This window comes from Zalophus californianus, chromosome 9 (genome assembly GCF_009762305.2).
Source record: "Zalophus californianus isolate mZalCal1 chromosome 9, mZalCal1.pri.v2, whole genome shotgun sequence".
Taxonomy (NCBI): domain Eukaryota; kingdom Metazoa; phylum Chordata; class Mammalia; order Carnivora; family Otariidae; genus Zalophus; species Zalophus californianus.
This window is the reverse complement of record NC_045603.1, coordinates 134,936,304-134,957,671: the sequence shown is the minus strand read 5'-3', so window position 1 is coordinate 134,957,671 and position 21,368 is coordinate 134,936,304. Positions and strand designations below refer to the sequence as shown.

General features: G+C 46.0%; 1 protein-coding gene across 2 annotated transcripts in view; it reads right to left on the bottom strand.

The window, feature by feature from the left end:
* The window catches only part of IL2RA (interleukin 2 receptor subunit alpha), a 53,074-nt gene that overhangs the window by 2,651 nt on the left and 29,055 nt on the right, over nt 1-21,368 (bottom strand). For both annotated transcript variants that reach the window (XM_027593924.1, XM_027593925.1), the window contains 6 exons: nt 19,017-19,199; nt 9,748-9,843; nt 7,161-7,376; nt 5,536-5,619; nt 4,931-5,002; nt 3,706-3,772 (listed from right to left, as the gene is read on the bottom strand). In XM_027593924.1, the coding sequence (XP_027449725.1) occupies nt 3,706-3,772; nt 4,931-5,002; nt 5,536-5,619; nt 7,161-7,376; nt 9,748-9,843; nt 19,017-19,199 (718 nt within the window). The remainder of the gene's footprint in view (nt 1-3,705; nt 3,773-4,930; nt 5,003-5,535; nt 5,620-7,160; nt 7,377-9,747; nt 9,844-19,016; nt 19,200-21,368) is intronic.

The window sequence follows — 21,368 nt, the reverse complement described above, 5'->3', positions numbered from 1 at the left end:
GCAGCCATGTCCTGTCTTCTTTTATCTGGCCGGAGGCCCCATCAACTCCTGTTGGCGCCCCCACGTAGGATTAAGTGTCCTTTCTTTTTGCTCCTGTAACACCTCAGTCTTTGGCTTTAAAAAATTTGTATTTGAACTCTCTATTTTTAGCCTCTTCTCCTCCATGGGTCTGTAAGCTCCTTAGAGCAGGGACCATTTGCATTCATCTTTGGGTCCCTAGCAAGTGCTTGGCACATAGCAGATATTCTTGTGATAGTGTTTATTTTTTTTTTAATTGAGATACGATTGACATGTAACATTGTGTAAGTTTGTGGTATACAACATGTTTATATATTTTTTAATATATTGTATTACTGTATTGCAACATGATTACCACCATAGTTGGTGAACGCCTCCATCGAGTCACATAATTATCATTTCTTTTTTGTGGGGAGAACATTTAAGATCTAGTCTCTTAGCGACTTTGAAGTATATAATACGGTTTTGTTGACTATAATCGCTGTGCTGTGTATTAGATCTCCAGAAATTATTCATTTTCTAATTGCGAGCTTGTGCCCTTTGCCCGACATCTGTATAAGAGATACTCTATAAATTTTTTTTGAATTATGTGGAGGACAGTAGGTGCAGAGAAGGGATAATAATAGTAACTGTGCTAAGTGATTTTCATGAATTGAAAGCTCCTAGTTTCTAGCCAGCACTGTACTTTAAGAACTTTCTGATGACGGTAATGTTTTGTATCTGTGTTGTCCAATAAGGTAGCCGTATGTGGCTATTGAACACCTGACTTGCGGCTAGTGTAGCTGATGAACTGAATTTTTATTTTATTTCATTTATTTAAGTTTAGACTAAAATATCCACCATGTGGCCAGTGGCTAGCTACCGTGCTGGCCAGCATAGTCCTAGACCTTCCCCAGCCCTTACTGAGTCCACAGGAATATCTCATCACTTCCTGCCTTGCTCAGAGCTCCCGTGGGGCAGGGCTGTAAGAATGGTGTGCTGGTAAATGATTAACCGGCTCTCTGAAAAAGTTGGCCTATTTGCATGGTGTAAGTACTCCCACCACGCCCAGTTTCGAGCTACCAACGTGACATAGTGAATACAGAATTGGGAAGAGGTATGCAGTAGCAGACCATCATATTGCAATTCCTCGATACAGATACAATAGATTTAAATAACCCTGAGAACAACAAAGTAGTAAAATAATTAGAAAGTGGCTACTTTTGAGTATTTATTAACTTTGTTTTTAATATAGCCTATGTAACTATGTTTACATACTAAATATTCGATAATGGCTGTGCTTAAAAACAGTTCACAAAATTCATGAAAATTCACTTGATCTTAGCCAAAAGTCCGAGAAGCGATAAAATTCATGAAAATTCAGCTTTTGGTTGTCAGGAGCCAGGGGAAGCCAACAGCTGTTGTTTATCACTGGCTCCTAGTTAATTGGTCCAAAAAAAAAAAACCCAAAAAACACAAATGTAGGATTTCTGTGTGGCCACAAGAGGGCACCATCAGATGAAATTAGATTCTAGGAAGGCTTTTTCTCCCTAGCTAGACCTGGTGGCAGAAAGCTCAGTTTGAGGAATGAATGTGGGTCCCCTGAAAGACCGTAATTCTGGGAGAGCTTCTGAGAACTCATCTAGTTTCAGGCTGTTCGTTATGTCACAGCGTAAATTCCAAATGTTTACCACTCCCAAATACCCTTGTCCCTTTGTGTCTGAAGGCTTTTAATCTTGAAGCTACCAAGTGAAAATTTCCTTGAAGGCTATTAGGTCTTGTCAGCGCAGGGAGGGGAGGCCCGACCACGTATTGAGTTCCCACAATGTACTGAGTACCTGACCCACTTCATCTCACATAATCCTAAAATAACGCCTCAGGAAGCAGCTCATATCGTAGAGAAGTTGGTAGACTGTCAGGTATTTACATGAGCAATTCCTAATACGATAACCCTAGGGGGCTTATCCTCTGCATCACAATAACTGGCACATTTTAATCCACATGAGGGAAATCAGGAGTATCTGTGGGCCTGATGACCAATAGAACAATAAAAGACGTCTGACAGTTTTTCTCTGTCTGGGCTAATTATAGGATCTAAGAGCTCTGGGTTTTGGGGGATGAATCTGTGTGTTCTCAGGGTCTTCCTGGGGAGTTTACATCAAGGCGGGTTAGATGGCACATTTTTGGGATGTCCTGGATAGTCAGGACAGCGACATAGGAGGTCTGTAGTCTACTGTCTAAAGGGAGGGAGAAACTGGCCTGTGTGTGTGCGTGAAATGAATTCACTCTCTTGATCTGTTATGCTATCTGTCTAGTGCAGCGGTTCTCAAAGTTTGGTGCCTGGAACAGCAAGCATCAGTTATTACCTGGGAATTTGCTAGAAATGTAGATTTTTTTAGGCCCTACCCCAGACCTGCTGACTCAGCAACTCTGGAGGCAGGGCCGGGCAGACCCTGCTTTAACAAGCCCTCCAGGACCTTCTGATAACAAGCCCACTCAAGTTTGGGAATTACTGGCCTAGCACAGAGTTGTCAAAACTGGATGCATGTGAGGGGCACTTGGGTGGCTCGGTCATTAGGCATCTGCCTTCGGCTCGGGTCGTGATCCCAGGGTCCTGGGATCGAGCCCCGCATCGGGCTCCCTGCTCCGCGGGAAGCCTGCTTCTCCCTCTCCCGCTCCCCCTGCTTGTGTTCCCTCTCTCGCTGTGTCTCTCTCTCTCTGTCAAATAAATAAAATCTTTAAAAAAAAAAAAACTGGATGCATGTGTATTCGGTGCCTCTGAGGAGCTTTAAAGGAAATACCAATGTCTCGGTCACAAAAGTTCATATACTGTATGATTCCATTTATGTGAAATGTCCAGAACGGGCAAATCCATAGATGGGAAGTGGATTTGTGGTTTCCGGGGAATGGGGGAAATGGGGAATTGGGGAGTACAGGGTTTCCTTTCGGGGTGATGGAAATGTCCTGATGTGTGATGAGATGGTGGTATATACACAACATTGCCAAAAACCACTGGATTATGCACTTTAAAATGGTTAGAATGATGAATTTTATCTCAGCTGGAAAGAAAAATACTGATGTCCTAGAGATTCTGGTTGGAGAGAAAGCATTGGTATTAAAAAAAAAAAAAATCTCTCCTGGTTGTTCTAATCAGCAATTTGAAAATCCGAGTTAATGCAACTAAGGCCACATGTGGGTCACGTCCCAGTCAAGGGCGTTCTGGTCTGAGTGTCTGCAGTAGGTGTAATGGGGAGTGCAGGAGAGGAAAACTCAGGGGGACACTGCCCTTGATTTCCTTCCAGCCACGTGACGGGAGCAGAAAGGTCTTGGGCTCTAGATTCAGGTTGCAGTTTTGGCCTCTGCCATGCACTCCTGTTTGTGTTGCTTGATCAGGGCACCTGTAGCTGTTTCAAATGTTCAGAGAAGTTCAGGAATGTTCATTAGATACGCATCAAGCCTGGCATACAGTAGGCGCTCAACCAATGCTAGTGTCCTTTGCTTTCCCATTTCCCTGCGCTTGGGTTCTTGTTGGGCTCTTTGGGGATGTGTGGGTTGACCAGTTCTCTCTATGACTCCCCAAACCGCTGTGGGTTAGTAGGAGAATGGGGTGGGTGGGGGGTGAGGGGATCTCTGCCCGGGCTCTTCCCACACCAGGCTCCACCAGCTAGCTCCGGCCAGGCCTTCGTGACCCTGACCGCCCGGACTCACCATCTCCGCCGCCAGGTGAGCCCGCTCAGAAGGAGGACACTGATGAACAGGAGAATGCAGCCGGCCACTGTCAACAGAGAAGCAGTTCAGCGAAGGCACCCGCCGGGCTGGGCTGCAGATCAGGCTGAGAAAATCCCCACAGAGCAAGGGTTTCCCGAAGAGGGGGGCACTGGCGTTTCTGCCTTCCCCTCCCGGAACGCAGCTCCCACCCGACATGATTTCCTAGGAGGCTCAGGGACCGGGGCTTGGCGCCTTTCCTCGAGGGGCTTGGCTCTTTCTGAGGGGCATGAAGTAACTGACAAGCGCGCTCTTCACCAAGGTTCAGAGGCCTCAGTTAAGGGGGCCACCAGGGAGGCCTGCGATGGGTGAAGGAAACGTCGAAATACAAGGAGAAAGGATAGACACATAAGCATCTCTTGAAAGTGTTCCTATTTCCCAGATCCTGCCTTCCTCTGGTGCCGGAGCCACCTCCCCGCCTGCCCCGCCAACCACCCGTCTTGCATGGGCTTCACAGTGCATTTTTCCTTTTCTTCCCCAAACTGTGTTGACACATAACTGACATGTAGCATTGCGGACATTTGCGGCATGCAAGGGATTGATTTGATGTGAGTGTACATCACAACACAATTAGCACCACAGCACTAGCTAACACCTCCAACCACCCCTCCTGTCTGCCATTTCCTTTTTGCGGTGAGAACACTTGAGATTTACTCCTTTAGCAAATTTCGAGTATACAATACCGTGTTGTTAACCAAAGTCACCATGCTGCCCGTTAGCTCCCCAGAACTGACTCATCTTCTAACTGGGAGTCTGCATCCTCCACCAACATCTCCCGGTTTCCCCCCAACCCACAGCCCCCGCAACCACCACTCTGCTCTGTTTCTATGAGCTCGGTTTTTTCTCCCCCTCTCAAAGCCTGTTTTTCTCTCCTACCAGGAAACAACTGTGGGGTTTATGGGGTATTTTGTCATTGAGGATCCATTCAGGAGGAGCTTCTTGGGGCTGCTTTGAGACTTCACAGCCCGTTTACTATGGCTGATTACTGTGAGTTTGTATTGTTAATATCCGGATTAGTCTTTTACTCGTGTAACTATTATCCAGTATAAGGAGGGGGGCATTTTAAGCTAACCGACCAACCGACTGACCCACCAGACCACCAAGCAACATATCCCACAGTCTCCGTCTGGGGTGCGTTTTGTCAACAGAAGGCGTGCCCCCTACCCACCTGCTATCTGATACTCGGTTGTGAATATGAACGACTCCATGGTGGTAGCCACTTCTGTGTGCTTGTGGAAATCTGTGCAGAAGAGAGATGAGAAGATGCTCGGTTTGTGCTGATTATCAGACTGCACTAGCTGGAGAGCTTAGGACCTGTCGTGAGCTAGAGCCTCGGAGCCTGACAGAAGGCATGGGACAGACAAGCATTCCTTCTTCCGCCTTGAGATGCCATCCTCAGACTGGCTTCTCCTGTTTCCGACACCTGATTTTGACACGTTTGTTTGTTTTAAAGATTTATTCATTTATTTGAGAGAGACAGAGAGAGAGCAGGGGGGAAGGTGGAGGGAGAGAGAGAGAACCTTAGACTCCACACCCAATGTGGAGCTGGACACGGGGCTCGTTCTCACGACCTGAGCCAAAACCAAGAGTCAGATGCCCAACTGACTGAGGCACCCCGGTGCCCTGCTTTTGATGTGTTGAGGGTTGGGAGGTTGGAGGGGAAGGTGCCATTGCTGACCCAGCTGCAGGAGGGGCTGCCCCGGGCAAACGGTCTTCCTTCTCTTGCCTGACCTTCAGGGCCAGGTTTTATCTTCCCAGAAATTCTAGTCTTACCTGTAGCACTTGTTGTTACCAAGGGCCAGGAAGTGTCTCTCCCAGGAGGAGCATGGGTGCTTGCTTGAGGCTCTTCTTCGTCCTCTGGAGGAGAGAGGGGAAGTGATGAGGGTGGGGAATGCGGGTCTCCTCAGCTGACCCCAGACACACTCAGTGGGGTGCCCATCTCCGTTCTCAGCACGCTACCTGGGGATCCCACACAGTGTGGCTCTACAGCAGGGTCTGGGGCAAGTGGGTAAATGGCTCCAGCAAAGCCAGGTCAGAGGGAATTTTGACCCTGATGCTGGCTCTGTGGAATCCCGAGCAACTTCTCATCCCCAAGCTTCCTATTCAGCCCTGGTTTCCATCTGTGGCTTGGAAACAGGTCATAATAATCCAGATACCACCGAAACATTAAATGAAGTAGAAATGCACAGAAGGACAGCTTCTCTCTGTGACAGGTTCCCCGTTCTTTGCGGGGGTTTCCAGTTACCCAGGACACTGCCCTGCCATCCTTTTACAAGGGAAGCAACACGCACGACAAGTGCCCAGGCCAGCCATGTGGCTCCCTGCAGGCATACTGCCAGGGAATGTCATCAGAAGGACACGAGTGCCAACTGACCCATGGACCCAGGCACTCAGAGGCTCCTCACGCCCTTCCCTGTCCTGAGAATATGACTCCCGCTTTCCTTTCCCGCTCCCAGAGGCTTCTCCAAGGACACAGCCTTGAGCTAGTGACGTGGTGTCCAGAACACCTGCAGCGTATTTGTGACTGAACCCGGTTAAGGCCTCTTTATTAACGTGTAAGATCTGGTGGGGGAGCGCAGGGATCCATTCGTCTTGCTGCCAGCCCCACAGGAGCCCCGTAAGTAAGTTCCCTCTGCTTATTCAAACAGCCACCTGCCAACGGTGGCCTGCCTCCTTCTCTGGTCTCTCCCCGACCTCCACTTACGGGGGTGGTTTCAGATTTCACCCAGGGAAACTCCCGGGAGAGGCGGTGAGGTAAGAAACCGGTAACACTTGGGTTTAAATGTGAGCGGCTTTTGGTTGTAAAAATAGTAATACGCTTTCAGAATGAAAACGGCAGACCTCCGCACAGGTGGGTTGTACGTTAGTCTGAATGAGTGTGCGCGCGCGCGCACCTGCCTGCTTGAATCAGCCCCTTCCCTGCACATTTGCACTTTTACCAAAGCTCAGGGGGGAGTTACATGAGAAGGAGCATGCTAACCGTGGAGCGCTGGACAAATAATGAGTGTGCATTTTACATCAGTATTTGGGCGGCCGGCTGGACTTGCCCTTTTGAATGAGAGGAGGTCTTGGTAGCTTAGAAGAAGAAGTCGAGTTTCAGGATCGGCTAGGACGGGGCAGCATCGTCTCCGGTGAGATAGCATCTGGGATGCTTGCAACACTCGAGAGATCTCCCCTCCTCTTCCACCTTCTACCATTTATCCTCACTCAGGGTATAGGGAACCTTAGGTGATAGAGACCTCAGTGTATCTGGTCTATTTTCTAGAATGAGAGAAAACAGAGGCCCAAGGAGACGAAGTGCTTTGCCCGCGGTCACATAGCTGGTGGGTCAGGAATTCCACTCCGCTCAGCCCGACGGAAAGAGCAGGGTGATAGAGCCCAACCAGGTGCCTCCATACCTGGAAACCAACCGTTATTCCTTTCACTTATGCACTTGACCTGGGGCTGTGTCCACTGGGTCTTCCCTGAGATGGTTTTGCAGACGCTCTCGGCAGAACCTCGCCGCAGGGCCCTGAATCCCTGCGCGCACTGGTAGCGAACCGTCTGCCCCACCACAAAGTGGTAGATTCTCTTTGAATCTTCATGTTCCCAGGAAGGAGGCTCCCTGCAGTGACCTGAAGAGGGAAAGGAAGTTCTGAAGGCATCCTGAGTGAACCCGAGTTCGACTTGCCTCTTCGTACACACTGGACCTTGGTTCTTCTCATTTTGTTCATTCATTCATTCATTTTTTTTTAAAGATTGTATTTATTTATTTGACAGAGAGAGAGAGAGAGAGAGAGTACAAGTAGGGGGAGGTGTAGGCAGAGGGAGAGGGAGACGCAGGCTTCTTGCCGAGCAGGGAGCCCGATGTGGGACCCGATCCCAGGACCCTGGGATCATGACCTGAGCCAAAGGCAGTCGCTTAACCGACTGAGCCACCCGGGCGCCCTCATTCATTCTTTCTTTTATTCAACCAATATATACTGAGAACTTCTGTGTGTCAGGAACTTTGCCAGGCATTTGAGGGAAGGCACACAGACCCCATCACTCCTGTGGGAGTGGACGATGGCTTGAATGAGGAAGACATCTGAAGGCAGAATGTGCTGAGTGTTATTGCTGAGGAGCAGACATTTGCTGTGGGAACCCAGAGGAATGAGCAGTTACTTGTGGTGATGGCCAGGGTTCTCATAAGTGGACAGGAGTGGGAAGGGCAGTCTCAGCTGAGGGATAAAGGTAGGCTCAAGCCCACTGGGGCCAATGAAAGGTGAGGCCCACCCTGGGGCTCCATTGCTGAGTGAGGAGGCACATCCCCGGGTGGTGGCTGCTGGTCATCTTGGGGCTATGGCTGAAGGACTGGAGATAGAGCCGAAGCCAGAAGGAGGGAAGGGCTGAGAGAATCGCGGGGAAATGGAACCTGATCTCTGATCAAGCCATGCCTAAAGCTTGCTCTATGTGAGCCCTGCCAAGGCCTCTGAAAGCTTTCCATGCCCTCAAATCTTCCACTCGCCCAACTAAAACCCAAGCCTGGCTGGTCTTTAACCCCAGTGATCGTGTCCTGCTCTGATTTGCTCTCACGATTCCTACCCCACCCCAAATCTGGGTATACAGGCCCACATGCACCCTCTCTCCCCAGACATGTGCTCTGACCTTCCAGACCTTCCATAATCTCAATACCCAATACGACCTTTAAAAGTCTCTTACATATAACACCCCTGCCCCGGAGAGAAGCTGAGAGCTGTCCCGTCCCGTCCCGAGTGATCTGCTCTCGTGTAGCACCTTGCAAATCATGGCTGAACTTGCGCTTTAGTCTCAGAATAAAATTTCTTTAACAGCCAATAAAATCCATAATGGTCTGAACCTGTTTAAGTTACATTTGCTTCTCTCAAATGAAAACATCCCATTAAGAGGATCTGTGGCCAGAACCAGTGGTTATCTCTTGAATAAGGACAACAAACATTGACCTCCTGAGAAACCTTGAAATAACCATTCAGGGTACTATGGAGAAAAGAGAGAAAAACAAACAATTAAATGTGTTTTGAAATGCCATTCAGCCCAAAGTTGGAGGTACAACATCAAAACATCATATTGCAACAGTGCGCCTGGATTTGTCTTTCTTTTTTTTTTTTAATAATGGAAGCTGCAAAGAAGTTAAAATTAATTTAAAAGAAGTAATCAGTAGAAAGATCCCTAGTAAGACCTGAGGTCTTCCTCCTAAATGTGAGTTTAGCCAAGTCTTTTAACTTCTCCGTCTCTCATTTTCTTCAGTAAATCAAAGTAATAATCCTGCTCCCTGACTCACTAGGTTGTGGGGTTCAAAAGAAATCATATACAAGATGATAAAGTTTTTTTGGAAGGTAATACAATTAGCAGAGGACAATAGGGTCTTGTAGAGGTCAGTGGGTCCCCCAAAAGCTCAGGTTTTCTTAACGGGCTCTATGTCCTCGTGACATGAGGACCCAACTTCACCGTGATTCATTTTGGAGTTGTGCTCGCTCTCCCACATCTCCTTAGCTAGGAGGTTTGTCTGCAACTTCAGTGCTCACCAACATGGCACTGCATGTTTCACATCCCTGTTTATAAGGTAAACATTTTGAGGCAAATTGCTTTGCTGGCAGTTGATTATCTTATATTGAAGGGGAAAACACAGAGCATTTCCTCGAGGGCAGGAATGGCCGTCTACAGGGCTGGACACAGTGAGTCCCAGTATACATGCTTTTGAACTCAGGTCAGTTGCACTGGGTTGAAGTGAATTGAGCCCAGTTCTACTTGGCCAGCTCCCAGAGTAAGCTGGAAGAGGAAGAGGAAGCCCAGAGCCCGTGCTGGCTTGAAATGCTGAGTGGCGCTAGAGCCTGCAAACACGGCACAATCGTTCTTGTTTACCTGAAATCCTGACAGAGGAGGATCGTGGAACACACTTCCCTCCTCTGGGGGAGCACAGGGTATACCCGCGGGAGAAGGGTTGGCTCCCAGGAGTCAGTGAGACCGCGGTGCAGATCTGCCTCTTACCTAGAAGGTTACCTTGGTCCATGGGCGGCGTTTGGCTCTGCATTTCCTTCTGTTCTTTGGGTTTATGAGTAACTTGTCCTTCTGTGCTCCTGGAGGCTAGAGAATATAGATAGAAAGAAGCAAATAACTTCACAGAGGCTTAAAATGGAAAACACTCTTTGTGTATTCATTTATTCAAAGAGCACCTTTCCACTGCCTGTGACATGCCAGGCAGTATTGGGGTGCAGGGGTTACAAAGAAGAGCCACACACACACACATGCTGCCCTTGGGGTGCTCTCAGCAGGGCCTGGCAGTATTCCCGTGCGTGACGTCAGTGGCCCACAACGTGTTTCTGAAGGAACTGAAAGATTGGTGCATGTGTGTCGCCCCTAAAGGGGCTCCATTTCTGCCACCCACCTGCCAGCCTTGTGCACAAGCGTGGGCGCAGTGGCCGGCAGGAATGGTGTGACTGCCCTTGTTTCCCTAAAGCAGTCCACTTAAAAGGTAAAGGGATTCAGTCTTAAGGCAGGCACAAGAGAAGCCTCCTACCACACTCCTCTCTAATGTGAAGACTTTGGCAAAGGAGTTGAGTATGGGCACTGCCGTGAGGGGCTCGGAATTCTAGCTGAGGGTCCGGGGAGGGTCTGCTGGGAAAAGAGGCAACGGGGTGCTTCAGCAGAGGTCTCCAGCCCTTGCAGTCTGTGCCCGGTGTGGATGGCACAGAACTCACTGCGGCTCACAGACACCATCTCCAGGGCTGAGTAATAAAAGGACAAATGGGGGGGGGGCGGGGCAAGACGGCGGAGGAGTAGGAGACCTGGATTTCGTCTGGTCTCAGAAATTCAGCTGAATAGGGATCAAACCATTCTGAACACCTACGAACTCAACAGGAGATCGAAGATAAGAAGAGTAACAACACTCTGAACAGAAAAGCGACCACTTTCTGGAAGGTAGGACGTGCGGACAAGTGAACTCGAGGTGATATTCAGGATAGACGGCGGGGGAGGGGGCCTCTGTCAGCCGCTTCTGGCAAGTGCTAGAGCCGCGGAGCACAAAGTCGGAACTTTTAGAAGTCGGCTCCGCTGAGGGACGTCGCTCCAGTGGCTAAGCGGGGGGTGGAACCCTCCCGGGACAGTGGGGTCTCAGGACCCTCGAGGTCACAGAAAGACCGGGGGTGCCTGAGTGCGACAGAGCTCCCAGGGATCGGAGCGGGGAAGCCGGCTGCAGAGACGGAGCCGAGGCGCGGGCTCTCAGCTCGGGGTGGCCATAAACTGTGATCCGCGGCCCAGTCGGGCCACTGCTCCTCCAGCAGGGACCCAACAAGCGGCAGATCCGGGGAGACTCCCCTCCCTCCCCCGGGAGGAGCGGCGCGGGAGCGCACGGCAGGGATCTGCTGGGTTTGGAGACTCCACACGGGGTCGGGTGCCAGAGATAGCAACGCTCGGTCACAGGCCGGGTGAGCGCGGAGTGCGGCCGGAGACCGGGGACACGGGAGTGACTGCTTTTCTCTGGGGGCGCACTGAGGAGCGGGGCCCCGAGTTCTCAGCTCCTCCGGGCGGAGATTGGGAGGCCACCATTTTCACCCTGGTCCTCCAAAGCTGTACCGAGAGCTTGCAGGGAACAAAAGCTCCTGAGAGCAAACCCGAGCAGATTGCTTAGCCCGGACCGACAAGGGCGGGGCAATTCCGCCTCCGGCAAAGACATTTGGGAACCACGGCAACAGGCCCCTCCCCCAGAAGATCAGCATGAACAGCCAGCAAGCCAAGACCAAGTTTACCGATCAAGGAGAACGGGAGAACTCCAGCGCTAGGGGAATACTGCACATAGACTTCATGGCTTTTTTATCATAATTCATTAGTTTTTCAAAGTTAATTTTTTTAACTTTTTTTTATTTTTCTTTTTCCCTTTTTCAAACAACATCTTATCAATCCCTTTTTAAAAAAAAACTTTTTATTTTTCATTTCTAGAGTCATATTTTTATCCCTTCATAGTACTTACCCTTATTTTTGGCATATATATATAAGTTGTTCTCTCCTTAATATTTTGAGATACAATTTCTTCTAACAGATCAAAATATATCCTAAATCACTAGTGTATGGCTTTGTTCTAGTCTCCTGCCTGATCACATTCTCTCCCTTTTTTTTTCTTTTTTTTCTTTTTTCTTTTTCTTTTTAAATCTTCCTTCTTTTTAAAACCAACTTCTTATCTTATCAATTCCTTTTATAAAATCTTTTATAATTTTCATCTTTACAGTCATCTGCCATCCCTTCATTGTATCAACCCTTATTTTGTACATATATAAATCTTTCTTCCTTTAAAATTTTAGCAGGCAATTTCTTCTAACAGACCAAAATATGCCCAAAAGCTAGTGTGTGCCACTGATCTATGCACTAGCCTGATCATATTTGATCATATTCTGCTTTTTTTTTGTTTTGTTCTGTTTTTGTTTGTTTTTATCTTTTTCTTTTTCCTTTTATTTTTTTTCTCTTCTTTCTTTCCCTTTCTTGTCCCCTGGTTTCAGGTCTTTTCTGATTTGCATTGAGTATATTTGCTGGAGACGTTGTTAACCTGTTAGCATTCTGTTCTCTCATTCATCTGTTCTCCTCTGGACAAAATGACAAGATGACAAAAATCACCTCAGCAAAAAGAACAAGAGGTAGTACCGTCTGCCAGGGACCTACTCAATACGGACATTAGTACGATGTCGGACCTAGAGTTCAGAATCATGACTTTAAAGATACTAGCTGGGCTTGAAAAAAGTGTGGAAGTTATTAGAGAAACACTTCCTGGAGAAATAAAAGAACTAAAATCTAACCAAGTCGAAATCAAAAAGGATATTAATGAGGTGCAATCAAAATGGGGGCACTAACTGCTAGGATAAATGAGGCAGAAGAAAGAATCAGCGATATAGAAGACCAAATGATGGAAAATAAAGAGGCTGAGAAATAGAGGGAGAAACAACTACAGGATCACGAGGGCAGAATTCGAGAGATGAGCGATACGATAAGACAAAACAACATTAGAATAATTGGGATCCCAGAAGAAGAAGAAAGAGAGAGAGGGGTAGAAGGTATATTGGAGCAAATAATAGCAAAGAACTTCCCTAATGTGGGGAAGAAAACAGGCATCAAAATCCAGGAGGCACAGAGAACCACTCTCAAAATAAAAATAGGTCAACACCCCGACATCTACTAGTAAAACTTACGAGTCTCAGAGACAAAGAGAAAATCCTGAAAGCAGCTCGGGAGAAGAGATATGTAACCTACAATGGTAGAAACATTAGATTGGCAACAGACCTATCCACAGAGACCTGGCAGGCCAGAAAGGACTGGCATGGTATCTTCAGAGCACTAAATGAGAAAAATATGCAGCCAAGAATACTGTATCCAGCTAGGCTATCATTGAAAATAGAAGGAGAGATAAAAAGCTTCCAGGACAAACAAAAACTAAAGGAATTTGCAAACACAAAACCAGCCCTACAAGAAATATTGAAAGAGGTCCTCTAAGCAAAAAGAGAGCCTAAAAGCAGCATAGATCAGAAAGGAGCACAGGCAATATACAGTAACAGTCACCTTACAGGCAGTACAATGGCACTAAATTCATACCTTTCAATAGTTACCCTGAATGTAAATGGGCTGAATGCCCCAATCAAAAGACACAGGCTATCAGATTGGATTAAAAAACAAGACCCATTGTTATGCTGTCTGCAAGAGACTCATTTTAGACCCAAACACACCCCGAGATTGAAAGTGAGGGGGTGGAAAACCATTTACCATGCTAATGGACACCAAAAGAAAGCTGGGGTGGCAATTCTTATATCAGACAAATTAGATTTGAAAACAAAGACTGTAATAAGAGATGAAGAAGGACACTATATCCTACTTAAAGGGTCTATCCAACAAGAAGATCTAACAATTCTAAATATCTATGCCCCTAACATGGGAGCAGCCAATTATATCAGGCAATTAATAACAAAAGCGAAGAAACACATTGACAACAATACAATAATAGTGGGTGACTTTAACCCCCCCCCACTGAAATGGACAGATCATCTAAGCAAAAGATCAAAAAGGAAATAAAGACTTTAAATGAAACACTGGACCAAATGGACTTTACAGACATATTCAGAACATTCCATCCCAAAGCAACAGAATACACATTCTTCTCTAGTGCCCATGGAACATTCTCCAGAATTGATCACATCCTAGGTCACAAATCAGGTCTCAACCGGTACCAAAAGATTGGGATTATCCCCTGCATATTTTCAGACCACAATGCTTTGAAACTAGAACTCAATCACAAGAGGAAAGTTGGAAAGAACTCAAATACATGGAGGCTAAAGAGCATCCTACTAAAGAATGAATGGGTCAACCAGGAAATTAAAGAAGAATTAAAACAATTCATGGAAACCAATGAAAATGAAAACACAACTGTTCAAAATCTTTGGGATACAGCAAAGGCAGTCCTGAGAGGAAAGTATATAGCAATATAAGCCTTTCTCAAGAAACAAGAAAGGTCTCAAATACACAACCTAACCCTACACCTAAAGGAGCTGGAGAAAGAACAGCAAATAAAGCCTAAACCCAGCAGGAGAAGAGAAATAATAAAGATCAGAGCAGAAATCAATGAAATAGAAACCAAAAGAAGAGTAGAACAGATCCACGAAACTAGGAGCTGGTTCTTTGAAAGAATTAACAAGATTGATAAACCCCTGGCCAGACTCATCAAAACGAAAAGAGAAATGACCCAAATCAGCAAAATCATGAATGAAAGAGGAGAGATCACAACCAACACCAAAGAAATACAAACAATTATAAGAACATATTATGAGCAACTCTGTGCCAGCAAATTAGATAACCTGGAAGAAATGGGTGCATTCCTAGAGATGTATCAACTACCAAAATTGAACCAGGAAGAAATAGAAAACCTGAACAGACCTATAACCACTAAGGAAATTGAAGCAGTCATCAAAAATCTCCCAAGAAACAAGAGTCCAGGGCCAGATGGCTTCCCAGGGGAATTCTATCAGACATTTCAAGAAGAATTAATACCTATTCTCCTGAAACTGTTCCAAAACATAGAAATGGAAGGAAAACTTCCAAACTCATTTTATGAGGCCACCATTACCTTGATCCCAAAACCAGACAAAGACCCCATGAAAAAGGAGAATTACAGACCAATATCCTTGATGAACATGGATGCAAAAATTCTCACCAAAATACTAGCCAATAGGATCCAACAGTACATTAAAAGGATTATTCACCATGACCAAGTGGGATTTATCCCTGGGCTGCAAGGCTGGTTCAACATCCGCAAATCAATCAACGTGATACAATACATTAACAAAAGAAAGAACAAGAATCATATGATCCTCTCAATAGATGCAGAAAAAGCATTTGACAAAGTACAGCATCCTTTCTTGATCAAAACTCTTCAGAGTATAGGGATAGAGGGTACATACCTCAATATCATAAAAGCCATCTATGAAAAACCTACAGCGAATATCATTCTCAATGGGGAAAAGCTGAGAGCTTTTCCCCTGAGGTCAGGAACGCGGCAGGGATGTCCACTCTCACCACTGCTATTCAACCTAGTATTAGAAGTCCTAGCCACAGCAATCAGACAACAAAAAGAAATCAAAGGCGTCCAAATCGGCAAAGAGGAAGTCAAACTCTCACTCTTTGCAGATCATATGATACTGTATGTGGAAAACCCAAAGGACTCCACCCCAAAACTGCTAGAACTCATACAGGAATTCAGTCAAGTGGCAGGCTATAAAATCAATGCACAGAAATCAGTGGCATTCCTATACACCAACAAGACAGAAGAGAGACAAATCAAGGAGTCGATCCCATTTACAATTGCACCCAAAACCATAAGATACCTAGGAATAAATTTAACCAAAGAGGCAAAGGATCTGTACTCAGAAAACTATAAAATACTCATGAAAGAAATTGAAGAAGACACAAAGAAATGGAAAAACGTTCCATGCTCATGGATTGGAAGAACAAACATTGTGAAGATGTCAGTGCTACCTAGAGCAATCTACACATTCAATGCAATCCCCATCAAAATACCATCCACCTTTTTCAAAGAAATGGAACAAATAATCCTAAAATTTGTATGGAACCAGAAGAGACCCCGAATAGCCAGAGGAATCTTGACAAAGAAAAGCAAAGTTGGTGGCATCACAATTCCGGACTGCCAGCTCTATTACAAAGCTGTCATCATCAAGACAGGATGGTACTGGCACAAAAACAGACACATAGATCAATGGAACAGAATAGAGAGCCCAGAAATGGACCCTCAACTCTATGGTCAACTCATCTTTTTTTATTTTTTTATTTTTTTAAAGATTTTATTTATTTATTTGAGAGAGAGAGAATGAGAGATAGAGAGCATGAGAGGGAAGTGGGTCAGAGGGAGAAGCAGGCTCCCCGCTGAGCAGGGAGCCCGATGTGGGACTCAATCCCGGGACTCCAGGATCATGACCTGAGCCGAAGGCAGTCGCTTAACCAACTGAGCCACCCAGGCGCCCTGGTCAACTCATCTTTGACAACGCAGGAAAGAATGTCCAATGGAAAAAAGACAGTCTCTTCAACAAATGGTGTTGGGAAAATTGGACAGCCACATGCAGAAGAATGAAACCGGACCGTTTCCTTACACCACACACAAAAATAGACTCCAAATGGTTGAAAGACCTAAACGTGAGACAGGAGTCCATCAAAATCCTAAAGGAGAACACAGGCAGCAACCTCTTCGACCTCAGCCACAGCAACTTCTTCCTAGAAACATCGCCACAGGCAAGGGAAGCCAGGGCAAAAATGAACTACTGGGATTTCATCAAGATAAAAAGCTTTTGCACAGCAAAAGAAACAGTCCACAAAACCAAAAGACAACCGACAGAATGGGAGAAGATATTTGCAAATGACATATCAGATAAAGGGCTAGTATCCAAAATCTATAAAGAACTTATCAAACTCACCACCCAAAGAACAAATAATCCAATCAAGAAATGGGCGGAAGACATAAACAGACATTTTTCCAAAGAAGACATCCAAATGGCCAACAGACACATGAAAAAGTGCTCAACATCGCTCGGCATCAGGGAAATCCAAATCAAAACCTCCATGAGATACCACCTCACACCCGTCAGAATGGCTAAAATGAACAAGTCAGGAAACGACAGATGTTGGCGGGGATGCGGAGAAAGGGGAGCCCTCCTACACTGTTGGTGGGAATGCAGGCTGGTGCAACCACTCTGGAAAACAGTATGGAGGTTCCTCAAACAGTTGAAAATAGAGCTACCATCTGATCCAGCAATTGCACTACTGGGTATTTACCCCAAAGATACAAATGTAGGGATCCGAAGGGGTACGTGCACCCCAATGTTTAGAGCAGCAATGTCCACAATAGCCAAACTGTGGAAAGAGCCAAGATGTCCAACGAGAGATGAATGGATAAAGAAGAGGTGGTATATATACACAATGGAATATTATGCAGCCGTCAAAAGGAATGAGATCTTGCCATGTGCAACGACGTGGATGGAACTGGAGGGTGTTATGCTGAGTGAAATAAGTCAATCAGAGAAAGACATGTATCATAGGACCTCACTGATATGAGGAATTCTTAATCTCAGGAAACAAACTGAGGGTTGCTGGAGTGGTGGGGGGTGGGAGAGATGGGGTGGCTGGGTGATAGACACTGGGGAGGGTATGTGCTACGGTGAGCGCTGTGAATTGTACAAGACTGTTGAATCACGGATCTGTACTTCTGAAACAAATAATGCAATATATGTTAAGAAAAAAAAAAAGAAGAAGATAGCAGGAGGGGAAGAATGAAGGGGAGTAAGTCGGAGAAGGAGACGAACCATGAGAGATGATGGACTCTGAAAAACAAACTGAGGGTTCTAGAGGGGAGGGGGGTGGGGGGATAGGTGAGCCTGGTGATGGGTATTAAAGAGGTCACGTTCTGCGTGGAGCACTGGGTGTTAAGCACAAACAATATATCATGGATCACTACATCAACAACTAATGATGTAATGTATGGTGATTTACATAACAATAAAAATTTATTAAAAAATAAATAAATAAAAGGACAAATGGACGCCCCCATTTTTCACCACGTTCTAGAGTCACAGAGTGGACAAAAGACCTGGTAGAGAAATCGGGCTTGTGAGAGAGCTTTCAGGATTCAAAGAACATGCAATAGCAAAATCAGCTCAACTTAGGTTTAGAAAGTCCCTCGGGGGTCATTCCCTCCACATTCCACTCCAGGAGGGTGACCTGCCTACAGTCTCCGAGCGAGCAGTTCTGCCTTCTCTGCTCGCCCTTGCCAGCAGCCATGAGGTTCAGGACCCTTAGTCCACTGCTGATTCCCATCACATCTGGCAATGAGGGCCACAGGCTCTCAAGCCAGGTTAAAAAAGCCAGAAATAAAGACATTCGAAGGGAACAGCCTCCTCTTCCTCTCTGCTTCCCCAGTGTAGATCTGGGGTCTCGCCCACACACCAGCCTGACCTGCCTTTGGACTTGATATTCTCCTTGCTCCCCCAGTGCAGCCAGGGTCTTGCAGGACTGGAACGAGGGGACAGTGGGGTCTTTGGGGGAATTTATTTCTCACAGTCTGGAATGCCAGTTCCTGACACTGGGCTGGGAAGACCCTGGACTGACAGTCCTTTCTACCTGACCATGTATTTGCCCTCTGAAGAAATGCCCAAAAGACCCCATGGCAGTCACACTGAAAATTTCTGTAATAGGGGCGCCTCAGTGGCTCAGTCGGTGAAGCGTCTGCCTTTGGCTCAGGTCATGATCCCAGGGTCCTGGGATCGAGCCCCACATCGGGCTCCCTGCTCAGCAGGGAGCCCGCTTCTCCCTCTCCCCCTCACCCCGCTCGTGCTCTCTCATGCTTGCTCTCTCTCTCAAATAAATAAATAAAATCTTTTTCAAAAAATTCTGTAATAGATAAGACTCTCTGACTCAGTAGCATGAGCTTCTCTTCCCTTTTTTTTTTTTTAACTCTCATCGGGGAAGGAAATGCCTCGCCCACTGCCTCCACTTTTCTACCCAGAGCTTCTTCCTTAGGATTGCGGAGATGGACACTGAAGAGGAGAGGGCACGGAGGCATCCTGGGGAGCTGTTGGGAATTCACACTGCCATGTTGCTGGGGGTGGAGCTAGGATAGGTCAGTGGCACCAGTCAGCATATGGGTGGCATGAGGTGTGAGCTTCTGTTTCCCTCTTTGCTAGAGTTCTTCTCTTTCCCTTGGTGTCACAAAAGGAAACACTTACATGTACTTATGCATTGGCATTTGTTTTCCCAGGAAGCGTGGCTAGAGTTTCCTGCACAACGCATGAAGTTTCTTAGTCTGCGGAAGCCTCTCTCACATCCGCAGTTTAACATTGTGCCCGTCTTGTATTCGAGAGCTTTGTATGTGGCGTGCTTGAGGTTTGGCGGGTTATCATCACAAAGGTCTGCAAAGAAAGAGAGGCGGGTTAGGAGTTCAGGAGGTTCCACTCTCACACTCACATACTTAACCCCGTGACGATTTCGTCACGCATTTCTTCACTTTCTTTAAAGGATTTATGGGTGCCTCCACCTCTTCCCAGAAAGAAATGAAGGCTGTCGCCACCATCCTTTAGAAACCTTTGCCTGGTGATGGGTATTAAAGAGGGCACATTCTGCGTGGAGCACTGGGTGTTTTGCACAAACAATGAATCATGGAACCCTACATCAAAAACTAATGATGTAATGTATGGTGATTAACATAACAATAAAAATTATTTAAAAAAAAAGAAACCTTTGTAACAGAGACAGTTCAATCTTTGACTTCAACCAAGTTCCTCTCCAGATTACAATTTATTTCAAACTAAATGAATGGAAATGAATGAGGTTTTATTCTGAATATGCCTCATGCTGAACAAATATAGAAAGAGAGAAGAGGACTAGAAGATATGAGGAAAGGAAGGGAGGAAAGCCATGTAAATTTAATTGAGGGACATGTGTCGGTGAGAAATACTTTTAAGGAAATAAGGATTGTCAGAATTTCTATATTAATGATTCTGTACCACCTCTTTTCTTTTCCTTTCCTTTCCCTTCCTTTCCTTTTTCCTTTCCTTTTCCTTTTGAGAAATATATGTGAAGTGCTCCACCCAAAGCCTGGCGAGTAGAAAATGTATATTTTTCACCCACCTACACACCGCTGAGCTTACCGAATTCCTTCTCATACTACAAAAACTTGACCCTTTCTCAGCTCCCTTCAGAAATAGACGCTGGTTTCCCACCAAGGACACCTGAAATAGTGGCCAAATGCCCAAGTATTAAGGAAATAAAGGGCACTGCTCTAATCAGAAAAATGGCTCCATTGCATATCTTGCAAAAAGTCCTGCTTCGAGAGAGTAGGTTTTTAGGGAAAAGCCACAGGCTGGATAAGGAAAGTGTCTAGGAAGGGTCACAGGAAACAGGAAAAGGTGAGGAAGCACTGACAGCCCTCCCTCCACCAGCACAGGCACCAGATCCAGCTGGTTGCTGCACTCATTGCTGGCAGAGGACAGTCCAGCGATTGCTTATTAATCATCACTCCATTGGAATGAGACTTCTCTTTGCCCTTATGCTGTGCCCAGCATCTTGCCGTGCTGAAGACCACCCTTGTCCAAGACTCAGGATACTCCTGGTCTCCTGAATCACGGAGGATGAGGTGAGTGTGGACAGCTCGCCCCACCTCTCACCAAGAAGGGTCTAAATGGAAACAATTTGAATGGCTCGAAGGGCCAGTGATTGTGAAGGGACATGTAACATATACACTGAATAAATACTGGTAATCATAATAATCATCATATTAAAGCAAGAAAGGTAACACGGTGGAAAGGGGAGAAAAATGGACTTCTAGATCCTAGCTCTTGCAGCTTACTAGCTACATAGTGTCATTGCTTTTACTTATCTAAGGCTTGGCCACTTTTTCCATAAACTGGGTATTATAATCATCGTCATCATTTTACTGTTTTATTTATTTATTTATTTATTTATTTTAAGATTTTATTTATTTATTTATTTATTTGACAGACAGAGAGAGCACAAGCAGGGGGAGTGGCAGGCAGAGGGAGAGGGAGAAGCAGGCTCCCCACGGAGCAGGGAGCCCGATGGGGGGCTCAATCCCAGGACCCTGGAATCATGACCTGAGCCGAAGGCAGATGCCCAACCGACTGAGCCACCCAGGCGCCTCTTACTGTTTTTTTTAAATATTGCATGAAATAACATACAAAGGTAACTTGCAGAGCGCCCCGTACATAATAGACATAGAATAGATGCCCGTTCTTCATCCTTCCTTTTTTCCTCTGTCCAGGAAAGGAGAATGGTAATTCAGATAGAGGCGGGGCTGAAGTTTACCTTAACTCTATCTCCTGCAAGAGGTCATCTCTCTCTACAGCCCATATCCTCAATACCATTCACTGATACTTGTTGTACATCCATACCAACCTATGTTTTGAGTGTCAGAAGGTAAATCTATTGCTAAAACAAGATATTCATAATAATCAAAAAAACCAATGAAAGAACAAGGCACGGATGTATCCTCTCATCACCACTTTTCAACACGGTGCTGGAAGTCCTAGCTAATGCAGTTAGAAAAGAAAAGGAAATAAAAG